Source organism: Marmota monax, unplaced genomic scaffold (genome assembly GCF_021218885.2).
Source record: "Marmota monax isolate L192 unplaced genomic scaffold, Marmota_monax_Labrador192_F-V1.1 WCK01_AAM20220418_F8-fsc00002, whole genome shotgun sequence".
Classification (NCBI taxonomy): domain Eukaryota; kingdom Metazoa; phylum Chordata; class Mammalia; order Rodentia; family Sciuridae; genus Marmota; species Marmota monax.
In genome coordinates this window covers 27,806,785-27,821,062 of record NW_026693571.1, presented here as the reverse complement: position 1 = coordinate 27,821,062, position 14,278 = coordinate 27,806,785, and the positions used below count along the sequence as shown (strand labels likewise).

The 14,278-nt window shown below is 38.6% G+C and overlaps 1 protein-coding gene across 11 annotated transcripts in view; it reads right to left on the bottom strand.

Annotated features, from left to right (window-relative positions):
• Fam13a (family with sequence similarity 13 member A) overlaps positions 1–14,278 on the bottom strand; it is a 362,563-nt gene that overhangs the window by 36,555 nt on the left and 311,730 nt on the right. For all 11 annotated transcript variants that reach the window (XM_046459235.2, XM_046459236.2, XM_046459234.2 and 8 more), the window contains 2 exons: positions 2,325–2,401; positions 1,760–1,802 (listed from right to left, as the gene is read on the bottom strand). In XM_046459235.2, the coding sequence (XP_046315191.1) occupies positions 1,760–1,802; positions 2,325–2,401 (120 nt within the window). The remainder of the gene's footprint in view (positions 1–1,759; positions 1,803–2,324; positions 2,402–14,278) is intronic.

The window sequence follows — 14,278 nt, the reverse complement described above, 5'->3', positions numbered from 1 at the left end:
CAGCTGCACATGGGTGACACATGTAAGAATAGCACCTGGCACATGGAAGAAGGATTTGAGATTCTTTCCCTATGATTCATCCACTGCCATGGAGCTGTCCACAGAAAGACAGTGGCAGACCAAGTCAAGCACAAATGCAGTTTGGGTGCCACTTGGAATCTATGAGTTCGTGTTATGAAGTTCACTCATCAGGGTGTGCACTATTCGATTTATTTCATAAAAATTAACAAACATAAAAGGGAGGAACTGAGAAGACCTCTACAGAAGGCTGGAAAGCAACTTATTAAAAAATGATGTTCAATGGCATGATGAGTAGGTTATAACTGTGAGCAGAGAAAGATGTCAGGGAAAAGATAAAACAGGGGCAGGGGAATCTATCCTGAGGAAAGAAGCTCTTTAAAAAGGTACTTGGAGATAAGGAAAGCATGTCAGCTTACTGGGTGGGTCCCAAGGAAGGAAACATAACTGAGTTGGAAATAAGAGATGAAAGAACTGGCTCAGAAGCTGGGAAGTCAGTAAGAGGAAACATCCCCTTCCAAAACAGCTAGAGTAATAAAGAAGTGTCCAAGACAGGGATTGAATAGAGAAACTAAAAGGAGTTTACAGCATTAACACGTATGTCAGGGAGGTACTCATTAATCTCTAGCAATTTTATGTCCAATTTTATGTAAGTGTGCAATTTTCTAAGAAGGGATCCATAGCTTTCATATTCTTTTTTGTTTCTTTTTCTTTTTTCTTTTCTTTTGCCAGTGCTGGGGATCAAACCCCCGGGACTTGTAAATGTTAGACAAACGCTCTTAACACTGAGCTACACCCCCCAACCTGAGCTTTCAGATCTTCAATTTGCTAGACTGTAAAACTCCATGGGGCAAGGAATGTTAACAGTCATTAAATCCCAATTCCTACTGTACACAGTAGGATCTGTACATAGTAGAATTTAATATATGTTGATTAATAAATCTATCAGTAATTAGGTCAGTGCCCCACAAAGATTAAGAATCTTTTGCTTAGAGCGACAGTTCTCTGTATAATTAATAAATCAACTGGTAGAATTTAAGAAGAAGGTGAGAAAGGCTTTAATTCTTGCCCAAAACAAACCTGCTAATATTGAAGCTGGAGTAGGAAATATTTGGAAGTAGTAGATTAATATGTACATGAATTAAAAATGAGGCTCAGCACACTGAATGAAGGCTGGAGCTGGGAACAAGAGAAACTAAATACGTGGGTCAGCAAGGTGATGGCTGAGACACTAGCAGGAGCCCACAAAGCAAATGAAACTCTAATACAGATGATATAAGGGAGTTAGAGATTTGCTTCTCCATTGTTTACTTATACTGAGACTTAAAACTCAAAAAAAGGTTTAGATTAAGTCATTCAAACTGAATTTATATTAAACTGATAACTGAGGAGATAATCCCTGTGACAGATGCATTAAAACCCACTCTATGTATTTTAATCACTTAAAAATGCATCAAATCATAGAAAAATCAAACCAGTACCTTTGATTTTTCATTTTGTTTTATTTCATAGAAAATGTAAAGAGAAGTGCCCATGCTGTTAAAATTTATCTTCACAGCAGATAAAATCACTTTAAAAGCACATTTCTCTTAAGAATCTTTAAACCCTGGTATTCACTTTTTTGTATTCAAACAGAGTGCTGTCCTTACCTCACTGTCCCTTGTTGACAGGTTTATAATGTTTCACATGCACACTCAGCCATTTACAAACAGCCCCTCACAGTCGTTTGTTAGTGACTCACCTCAAAATGCTCTGTGTCTCCGTCCCCTCTTTCATTTTGTTTGCTATAAACAACAGCAATAACAAAATATCACAAAATGTCCATTTGTTTTACGACAGTGCCTTTCATCTATTCATATTATGACTTCATTTATTTTAAAATGGGCTGAGTAGCTCTAAACCAAAAATTTTTAAAAAATATTTATTTTTTAGTTGTGTTGGACCCAATACCTTTATTTATTTGTTTTTATGTGGTGCTGAGGATCGAACCCAGGGCCTCACACGCACTAGGTGAGCACTCTACCACTGAGCCACAACCCCAGCCCCTAAACCAAATTTTTTTAAAATTCAAAAACAAAACATACAGAAAAAAACCCTAGACGCACAAACAAACATTATCTGTTCTTAATAGCACCATGGTAGATTTTCTATTCTAAGTATTTTCCTTGCTATGAAATATCCTCAGTCAACATAGTCCTTTAATTCCATTCTTCTTAGTTCTTCTAACACACATTGAATTAAACGAACAAAAAAGATTTTTTTTTCATGCCCCTGAAAACAATGTGAAGAGAAAATTCTGAAGTTACCTTTCATCGGACATCAGTTCAATATCATCAGGTCCAGGCTTCTCATGTGACCGTGTGGAACTGAGACTTTCCACGTTCTGCAACAGAACAATTATTGGTTGCCCAACAGGCATAGCATAAGAAATATGCAACAGCAGACTGTCCTTTTTTTAAAGTAGAAAAATCAAATAATATGTGGATATAAACTAATTATAGTTCTCACATTTTTATCTTCATTAAAACTAGTAAAATTAGGACACTTTATTATATTCTGCTTGTATAAAGTTGAATATTATGTTTTATTGTTCTTTAACAAAGGTATCTGACAGCATCATGGAAATGGTCACTGTGCCCTATAATGTCTTTTATAGGTATTATGATCTTTTATAAAAACTCAACAGCAAAACTCATATTGTCAGAGAATTGGGATGGTTAAGACTAGAATCAAAAAAGATAATCTCAAATCTAATTAAAAATTGATGTAAATTCACTGCTTATTTAACATTCTTAAAGGATAAACTGCCGATATGATTTGGGGGTAGTATGTAACTTATTCCTAAATTGTAAAACATCCATAACAACAAATGGAGTTAAGAACTTTTCTTTCTACAATATTTAATATTATTCTTTACATTAGCTAAGGTTGACAAAATACAACTAGAAAATTTACTTTGAATAGCATATATTTCAGGTTGACCAAATGAGTTTATGCTTATCAGAATCAGAGACATATTTATAAAGTTTTTTTTGACTGCCTCTGTGAACACAGGCCAATGCTTTCTAAAAATAATTCAGGTGACCGAATGCAGAAAAAGTCATTGCCATGAAGGATTAAATGTGCTCTTGTTTGCTTATTTGCAAATTTAGTAGATTAAAAAATATGCTGTCTTGGAAATTTGGACCTGAATTTCATTGAACTCAGAGATTCACATCTGCATCAAAGGGATTTAGGCATAACCCATTTATCTTGTGACATCCAGATAAATAAAGAGCAATCGTGGAAGCAACATGTGTTCACCTACTTATTAATAACCTACCATTATGAAAAGCCCTTTAAGAATAAATCTGGTTAAGGTTCACAATGATCCCATGAAATTGGCATATATAAAAATCTCCATCAAATAAACATATAATCAGTGTAGAAAATTAATCTTTGGCGTGGTAGGTGAGCAAATTATTTTCTGTTTATGTTGGTTTGGCCAGTTTGTCTGGAATTCTGCTTGACACCTGGGCTCCATCAAAGAACAGAAGGGAGATGGCATAACAGAATAATTATGATAGGAGCTCTGGGGTCGGAATGCCTGGCTCAGAATTCTGCCTCCATCAACTGTCAACTGTCTTACTCTACTTGAGCCTCAATTTCCTTATCTGGAAAATGGAGATGACAACACTGCTTAACAAGAGGCTGCCAGGAGGATTAAGTAAAATAATACATGGAAAGCACTAGAATAATGCCTGGCACACTGAATGAGTATTAGCTGTTATCATTATTTCTAAAGCTCTGAAACCTCCACGGAAAATATTTCACTATTTGTCCACAGTTAAGACAGTGTCCCAGACACTGGAAAGATAGTGTTTGTGTCTGCCATTAGAATACTCAGCATCATAATTTATATTGTTAGATAATTTTAGAATGGATCTGAGAAATAAAAAAATAAATATGGCAACACTGGATTATATTTATAACTTTAATGTTGGAGTTAGAAAAGCCCTCTCTAAAAGGGCTTCCATTAAATCAAAGCAAAATAGCTCTTATTACCTGAATGTGACCTTACTGATAAAGAGGGATGTGTCTATGACAAAGAACTTTTGTTCTCATTGGTAATCTTCAATAGATTATCAAAATCTTTAGTGAAAGATCTAGTGCAGCAGTATTAGGTTTTCCTGAGGCTATGAAACAGAAATTCCTAGGGAAAGCATGGTCCTCTTCCTTCTTCTTATTTCAAAAGTGTTGATGAAGTGATACATTTAAAGTGATATGTAAATGAGTATTTCAGAAGAAATCAACATTTTCAGATTAAAACTAATATTCAGAAAAGAGATCAGAGAATAAACCATAAATAGTTTATAGATATTTATAGATATTTCAGTTAGATGATGTTACAAGATTGATTTTCTCTTCCTAAACAGAAAAAAAAATATGTAATTGATATAGATTTTGAAAACTCTAGAAAAAAGTCATGTTACATAAAAGAAAGCTTTGCAAAAGTACTGACTTCCAGGGTTACAACAAGTGGTTATCACAAGTGTTAACTCCAATTCCCTCCTATCCTCTTTTAGTGTTTGTTCCATACTTTTTTTGTTTGTTTGTTTGGTACCAGGTATTGAACTCAGGAGTGCTTAACCTCTGAGCCACATCCACAGCCCTTTTGTGGATTTTTTTTTTTTCACTTAGAGACAGGATCTTGCTGAGTTGCTTAGGGCCCATATTTAAGAGCTCTCCAAGAAGCTGGGTGTGGTGGTGCATGCCTATAATCCCAGCAGCTAGGGAGGCTGAGGCAGGAGGATGGCAAGTTCAAAGCCAGCCTCAGCAATTTAGTGAGGGCCCTAAGCAACCTAGTGAGGCCCTGCCTTTAAATTAAGGGGGAAAAAAAAAGTCTGGGGATGTAGATCAGTGGTTAAGGACTCCTGGATTCAATCCCTGATACCAAAACAACCAACCAACCAAACAAACAAAAAGAGCTCTTCTAGGATATGAGTTTTTACTGGAGTCATTCACAAATGATGACTTTCAGTACGGTTCAGCAGTTCTCTCTAAAGCTTTCCCACAATTTCTGTTGTCATGTTATTTTTCCACACATTGGAGACTGTTGAATATTCATAGTCTGGTTCAGGGACCCAGCATGCCAGCACACAGTGTTCCTCTGCTAAGGTTGCTGGGTTGCACCTATACCTTTGGAAATGGGGGACATCTGAAGAATGTTCAAAGTACTCCTGTTTTTGCCAAACAAAACTTGACAAGCGTAGTAAGGATCTATGAGGACATTAACAAAACTACTTATTTTCGTAATCACAAAATGTTTGGTAAATTTTAATTTTCACCCTTTGACTAGGATTTAGGGAGGAAAGATGAAGGTAAAGAAAAGGATCAGTAATTCCTTACTTCACTGAGATGAAGGAAAGGGAAAAAGGTCACATACAGGTCAAAATAAGGCTGAAACTCAGATCACCTCTGCTGGGAGGTATGTCACTAGACTTTCATGTACGCTGCAGCTGCTAACAGTACTTACCTTAGGAAAAATATTCACATCAGGCCTTTTGAAGGTTTTGAATGGTTTATGTCCCAAACCCATCTCTAGGTGTAGTAAAAGACTAGATCACTAATGTATGCATTTATTAAAGGTTAAAGTCATTAAATTCTTACAAAAATGATTTATTGCATTAACTTTTAATTACTTTTCCAAATTTTGACTCCTTTAACAGGTAATAGGAACTCTTTTTAATATAGTAAAGAACAGACTATGACATTAAGCATAATTTAATGAACTTGCTTCTTGAGATTTTTTAACCAGATAAGGCCTAGTTTATAATCCATAACGTTCTGACTCATATAAGTCCTACCAGTGACTTTCAAAACACAGATTCACTAGCACATAATATATTGGATAAATTTGGGGTGTAAGAAGGAGTTCAATTTTAAAAAACTGCTCTCCTTAATTATAAATATAACCTTCAAATAATAAAAAAAAAGCAACTGCTTTGAAATACAGCTAGCTTTAGATTGTGGAATTTATTTGTAAATTTCTTTTTTTCCCTCCTCTCTGTGTTAGCATTGAGAGCTAGACTCAAAACCGGTTTGACGACTGACTGAAGCACTTGAAAACACTTGGAGCAAAAACAAATTTGTCTTCTAAAATTGTAAAATGCTGACAAGGCCTTTGTAGAGGGCACGCGCGCGCACACACACACACACACACAAAAAAATGCCCCCTTTCCATAGACAGGTCAAACTGAAGGCTGCAGTGAGGCTGTTAGTCAAAACAGGTTCTTCCTCTAACCTTGAGCTCTAAGAGAAGGACAGTGATACAGTCTTGTTAACAAAGGATCAATGGCAGCACTGCATCCCTTTTCTTACTCTTTTGTACATCTTATGTTTTATTGCTTAGAACTGGAAAAGCTAATTCATATTCAAAAGAACGGCTGGTATCATAAAGGAGGCCCCAGGAAGAGCTTGCCAGCTGTCCCCCCACTCACTCTAATTCTACTTTCCTTCCACCGTCATAGACAGCCATGTGCTCAGCAACAACATACTACCTAGCCACACCTGGGGTTAGACAGGACTTCTCTCCAATAAGATATGAGAAAATGACATATGTGGCTTCTAGGCCTGACAAACAAAATGCCCCCACCAGGGACATTTCTTGATACTCACTCCTCCTATGAGCTGGGAAAAGATGTGAAAACCACCAGAGTGTTCTAAAAACTTCTTGCTGGAGATGGCAGGGATGCATTTAGCTTGGATCTCTGAAATACTGCAAGCACAGCCTCTCAGACCCTGCCCTGAACTCCTGCTGCAGATGATCACTTGAGAAAGAATTCATTGTGTTTGAGACAGTGAGTTTGGGGCTTTGTGTTATACAAATTACTGTAAACAATACAGCAACCATTCGTTCACTCATGTTTTCCAACTTTCCTGTGGGGTAGGATGGTACATGGAGAACCAGACTCCAACTATAGAACCAGACTCCATTGTTTATATTTCTTTCATTTTTATTATAGGTTCCATCTGACTAGCAACATGACACATCAATTGACAAAACACAGAGATCAAAGAGCACAGCATATTCTTCATTATCTGATAGTATGCAAAGGAAGGGAAATCTAGATGTGTTCATAAACATGGTGAGGATGACTTAGAGTTAGAAGAGCATTCACTTTCCTTAGATGAAAGGCAGGCTGTGGTTGGAATATAAGATGGCACTGGGGACCGGGGTTGTAGCTCAGTGGTGGAGCATTTGCCTTGCACTTGTGAGGCACTGGATTCGATCCTTAGCACCACATTAAAAAACAAATAAATAAAGGTACTTTGTGTATCTACAGCTAATTATTTTTTTAATTTGAAAAAAAAAAGAAGAAGATGGCACTGGAGAGGAACAGTACAAGTGTTTCATATGATGCCCCCCTGATTCCACCCTCTCTTCCCCCGCTTTTTTTTTTTTTTTAGTGCTGGAATGAACCCAGGGCTTTGTGCATTCTGGGCAAACGCTCTACCACTGAGCTACACCAGCCTGTGAGAAGGCCTTTAGATCAAAGTGGTTTATGGTCAAACCACTCCACCATCCATTAGACCCCATCCTCCACTGCTTACTCAAGAACATTGCTCCTGCAATGTGTCCCCCTCTCTTGCATTACCATTTCCCACTCTCTATTGGATGACATTGTGCAAACATCTGCAACATCACTGACTGTTAAAAATCCTCCCTTAATATTCCCCTAGTTGATGCCTCATTTTTTCCACCTCCGTAGAGCAAAACCTATTCAAAGACTTTCCAGACTTGTAGTATCCAATTCATTTCCTCCTATTCCTGGCCCATCTAGCCAGCCTTTTATTCTCCCCCTTCTCACAGAAAGACTCCCCTCAGGGTAGTTGCAGGTTAGCCACACATATGTGAAATGGTCACTCACTCTTCTAAGCTTTTCTTGACTCAAATCTCAAAAGGCTGTGCCCATGTTGTGCTGGAAATTGCTAGCTGCTGCTTCTTAGTCTTCTGATAGTACCTTCTTATCTGCCTACTCTGTATATGTTGGGAGGTCTCAGGGCTCCATCGTTGGAGGGATTTTTTAACCCTCCATACTCAAACCCTAGGTTTCATCTCATCCAGTCTCAAGGCTTTAAATGCCAATGGTATGCCAAAACCTTCCAAACATAGTTATTTCATCTTTTCCTGAACTCCAGATTAATAAATCTAACTGCCTGTTTGACTTCTCAAGCTAACAAATGCCTCATGCTTAACATATCTAAATGGAATTTTTGATACCCTCCACTGCTCTTCCTGCAGTTTTCTCCTTCTTAGTAATGGCAACTCCATTCTTTTAGCTACTCCAAAAGTCTCCAAGTTTCCTGTTCTCCCTGCTTTCTTTGTACTCCACATCCAATCCATTAGAAAATCCTTTTACTTCAAAGTATATCCACAGTCTGATCAGTTCTTATCACCTTCATTACTATCATCTGGTCTAAATCAATATCACCTCTTGAATAGGTTATGTCAATTATTTTACTTCAATCCTTGTCCATCTCTTACCACCCCTGTGCTCTTCTTAATAGCTGTCAGAGGGATCCTTTCATATGGTAAGTTGGAAAATGACTTCCTTCCCTTTCTTAATCCTTTAGTGGGTCCTCACCCTATTTAAAGTCAAGTCTGAAAAATGACCATAAAGCCTCAATTAGCCAGGACTCCTGATATATCTTTGACCTCATAACAAATAATGCTCTTCTCTCAATTCCGGGTAAGCCTGTGGTTCCCTCTGCCAGGATATGCTTTCTCCAGATAACCTGATGCCTTCCCTCATCTCTTTCAGGTCCCTGCACAAGTGGCATGCTCAGTGCAGCTGGACCTGATGATCTGTGCAATATCAATCCTTAACCTCCTACCACTTCTGCTCCTCTTTGCCTTATTTTCTCCATAGTCAGCATGTTTTGCATCTGACATACATTACTTGCTTCTTATCTGTCTCATCCAATGAGAATGTAAATTCCAGGGAGGATGAGCATGTGTCTGTTTTGACCACCAACCACTGTGCCCTTAGCACCTACAACAGAGCTTGTCATATGGTCCTTATGTAACTGAAGGAATGAATTATTATAATTGTTCTGCAACAGATAAGGTGGTCTGGAGATCAGAGAGTGAAGGTGTGGAGCTATATGGGGTGGCTGCTTTGAATTCCTAGGTCAGTTATAAAAGAACATGGGCTACGTAATGTCAAGCCAAAAGGAAAAGGGAATATCACATTTTTAAAAACATAATCAACTATATTTGACAAATAATTAGAAAGAAGAATTGGTAGTGAGAAAAAAGAAAATACTTAGAAAAATGACTAAGGAGATGATGATGTGGTTGAATGAGGTAAGATCCTGAGTGAAAAAGAGATCAAAGACAAAAAAGACAATGAGTTTGGTTTTTAAAGTCAACATATTGACTTTAAAGTGCTATCTGGAGTGAACTGCAGAAAGAATCAATCAAATGGTGATTTGGAAGACATTTGTAGGGAGTTGACATCTGGAACTAAAGAATTGAAGAAGCTCTCAAAGTTCTAACAAAGAGATATGAGGCGAAAATGTGGATGACATTAACATCCAAGCATAATTTATGGAAGATTAGCTAGTAAAGGATACAGCGGAGAAGAACATCATCACTGTGGTGAGACAGGGAGAGGTCAAGGCCACAGAGGCCAAGAGGAAAAGTTCTGAGAAAAAGGGACAAAGCAGCAAATGCCACAAGGACTTGAGAAGGTCAAGGACTACACAGATGTCATTCATTGCACAGGGGTTCTAAGAGCCAGTAGTGAGGCAGCAGCTTTTGCAGATAAGTGGGACAGAAACTGAATTACATGGGTTGATAAGCTAGCATGAAAACAACTGAAACTAAATGGGTAGACTGTTCAAAATATTGAATAGCAGTGTGAAGAAAAGAGGATATCACGGAAGAGGGAGGAAAAAGAATCTAAAGTATTCACTGTGTCCACGTTCACTTATTATTGAATATAGTTAGTTGCACTTAAATCTCACACCAAAAAAGATATTAATATCTCCCTTTTACAGATGAAGTAACAGAGGCTAAATAACATGCTTACTTGCCATAGCTAGCAAGTGATAAAGTTGGAACTGAAATTTAGGTATGACTGCAACACTTACTCTCCTTCCCTTAACCTTGCCTGGGATTTTAGACACTGAGTGGACATTTTTAATAAATAAGAGAGCCTCTACATTTTGATTTTTTAATATATTAAATGCTGTGTTTATTACAGAATTAGTATAATCACATAAGATATATTTGAGAGACAGAGAGAAGAGTAACAATTATGTGTATTACCACTACCACCACAATGCAATTATGCAATCACTTAGGTATATATTTTCTTTTAGTCTTTTTCCCCTAGAAATGAATCCTTCGTATATATATATATATATATATATATATATATATATATATATATATATACACACACACACACACACACACACACACAAATGTATGTGTGTGTAGATATAATACACATACACACATATAGTATGTGTACACATACATGCATATACTTATGTGCACACATTGTACATATTGCTTCATAGCCCACTTTCAAAACTGAGGGACAGTACAGTGGAATCCCCACTTATGTGTGACCTAGTTGTCTCACCCGCCACAGCTCATTTTCCTCATATTTAGAATGGAAATAATAGTAACAGTAACTCCCTAGAGATCACTGGGAGCATAAAAGTGATAAAGCATTTCAAACACAATTTGTCAAATACTTTCCATTTTATTACTCTTCATAACTATAATTTTTAATCACTGTGTAATATTTTGCTGAATTAAACATTTAAATATTACTTAAGTTGCTTCCAATTCTCCTTGATTACATACAGTCTTGTAGAAACAGACTAATACACACAGTCTTTTCCATATTTAAGATTATGTCCCCAGTAGGATTATTGAACATAATACATGACTGAGGTATGGCTCTCCAATCACTGTTAAACTGTGCCCTTGAGGGAAAGATTTTGGATACAAAGACACCCTTTACTAGACCAACAGAAATGAGTCAATAAAAAATGTGTGCATGTGTGAGAATGTGTGTGTGTTGCTTGTGTGCATGGTGGGGTAGGTGGGGAGATGGATATAGAGAACAATTTCCAAAGTTGCTTTTTGGCTAGTAGAGGTTAAACTTGAAATTTGGGGAAACAAATTGTGATTTGAGCAGGTGAGAAAATAAAAATGGACAGAGACCTAGAGAAATTTTGAAGCAAGGCCAGAGAAGTTGCTGGAACATGAGTTGGCTGTCTCAGCTTCTCAAAGCAAAGCGGGGAATGAGGTCTTCTAAGACAGACTGCAGGGGACAGGTGGAGCTAGAGGATGGGAGAGGGAAAGGATGGTGGCAATAATGGAGGTAGAGCAGAGCTTCCGGACGCTCTGACTTGAGCTCACTACCCCTGGTCTCAGAGCTCTGAATTATCTGCAGTCTCATGGCCTCAGCTGGTATCACATCCTTGAAAGGTGAAAGGATGGTGGGGGCAGGGGGTGGGGATCTGCTCAGATGGCTCCCGCTGTGCAGGCACCAAATCTGTAGGCTGCCTATTGTGGTCTACATCACCTCCTCTTTGGCTGTACTGAGATAACTGTAGAGTCAGGCTGCCACTGTCACTGTGAAGTCAGGGCTATCACTGTGATGTCCGTGTGAAATCAGAACTGTCACTGTGTAGTCAGGGATGTCACTCTGATTTCAGGGATATCATTGTGTAGCCAGGGCTATCACTGTGATGTCAGGACAGTCACTGTGAAGTCAGGACTGTCACTGTGTAGTCAGGACTGTCACTATATAGCTAGGGCTGTCACTGTGATGTCATAACTGTCACTGCAATGTCCGGACTGTCACTGTGTAGCCAGGGCTGTCACTGTCAAGTAATGCTGTCACTGTGAAGTTTGGGCTCACTGTCACTGTGAAGTCAGGGCTCACTGTCTTCAGATACTCTCTGTCTGTTTTCCATTGAAAACAGGGTTTGCTTCCTCTGTCTGCCAACCCTGCTTTCACTGAGATCACCCTGGAGCTCTGCTTAGCTACTCCCCCTATCATCTGACCCTCCCTTCTACTTTTTAAAAAATATTTTTCAGTTGTTGATGTACCTTTATTTTATTTATTTGTATGGGGTGCTGAGAATTGAACCTAATGCCTCACACATGTTAGGCAAGAGCTCTACCACTGAGCTACAACCCCAGCCCCTCTTCCTTCTCTTTGAGACACTTTGTTACATACATGGTTTCTAAAATACCAAACTTACCTCTTTTTTTTTTTTTTTGGTACCAGGGATTGAACTCAGGGGCACTCCACCACTAGGCCACATCCCCAGCCCTATTTTGTATTTTATTTAGAGACAGGTCTTACTGAGTGCTTTGCTGTTGCTGAGGCTGGCTTTGAACTCACGATCCTCCTGTGCTAGCTTCCCAATCCCTGGGATTACAGGTATGCACCACCGCACTCGGTCTGGCTACTCCTCCTTAAGCCTCTTGCTGGTTTCTCCTCCCATCACTTAAATGCTGGTGTGCCTCAGGGCCAAGCGCCCAGGCCACTTCTCTATGTACACATTCCCTGGGTTATCTCCTCCAATGCACTGCCTTTAAGGATCATCTACAGTTCTGATGATGCCCACATTTGTATAGCTGCTAAATCTTCCCAGAAGTCTAGGCTCAGAAATCCAATCACCTGATACTCTTTTTTAGAAGTCTAACAGGCAGCTCAATTTTAACATGTCCAAAACTGAACTGAGGATACCATTCCCAAAAGTTCTGTCTTCCTCATCTCTTTAAACTGCCCAACACCAATCTTGTCTAAGGTCACACACACTGCCTCTGGCCTCGCCTCAGTTTAAACTTTCATTTCAAATTTAAAGCATGGCACGAGCTTCCTAACCAATCTCCAGTTGCTACCGTGGCCCACTTTAGTGTCCATCCTTGACACAGGGGTATACCAAATCCAAGTCAGTCAAATTACCCTTCTATCAAGAAGCCTCTGCTGGCTTCTCATCTCACCCAGAATAAAGGCACCTTACTCACCTCCTCTGCCCTCCCTTCCCATTGCCTCTTTCACTTGGTATACTTGCTTCCGACCACAATGGTGTCTCCGTGGGACCTGGAACATTCCAGATAATTGACTGCCTTGGGCCTTTGTACCTGCAGACCCAGCTCTACAGCTTGCTTCCTGACATCCTCTTGGTCTTTATATTCCAACGTCAGATTCTCAGAGAGGTCTTCTCTGACCTCTCTATTAAAATTGCATCCCCTGTCCCTCGCAATTCCTATCACCATTCTCTGTTTTAGTTTTCCTCCTGGTGGTTATCACTATCTTATATACCTTATGTTTCATTTATGCATCTTGATCATTGTCTGTTTCCCTCAGTAGAATGTAAGCTCCCTAAAGGCAGGAATTTTGCCTGTTTTTCCTCAATGCTGCATCCCTAGGATATAAAATATTTTCTGGCACATAGAATATAATTATATATAATTCTTTTTCTTTCTCTCTTTTCTCTTTACTCCTTTATTCTTTCTTTCTTTTAGGTATAAAAACAAATGTATGACCCGAGTGTAAAGATTTTTGAAATGGGGCAGGAAAAGGTTTTGAAGGAAAATTGGGGAAAGTAAAATTAGAAGGTTAAAAATAAGTGAAAGTGAAGATACACAATAGCTTTCAGGGTGTAGTCTAAATACTAGTCATCACTGTGTCCCCTGGTTCTACTCTGGTGGTTACCTGTGAAGATTAGATTTTAAAATTCATGGAATAGGAGAGTTACAAAAGATCTTTGAGAACACTCTCACTTTACAGATGAGGAAGTTTTTCTTCTAAGTCATGTTGGCAGGTTTTAAATTATTCATTGCAACAAAGACATGGTCCACTGAGCTCAGCTATGCTAGCATGTGACATGCACAATCCTGGAATGAGGAAACTGGCAACCTGAGCAGGGACAAATCCTTTCATACATAAAACACCAAAACGGAACAAGGATCTTTCCTCCCAATGTTTTTAAACAATGAGAATGTCCGTAGTTTTATTAGTCAAACACACATTCTAAGGATAAATGTCCTTTTCTGCTTATATTAACTGTTCCTAGCTATGTAACTGAAGACAATACTACTGGTGGGAAAGAATTATTGATGGGTTCAGTTCATGGGAAAATAGGCAGCCTGCAGTTTTGCTAAATGTACAAATATCCAAACACAGAGATAAAAAACCAGCCAGAGATAAAATAGACTAGAGAATCTGTCCATCAA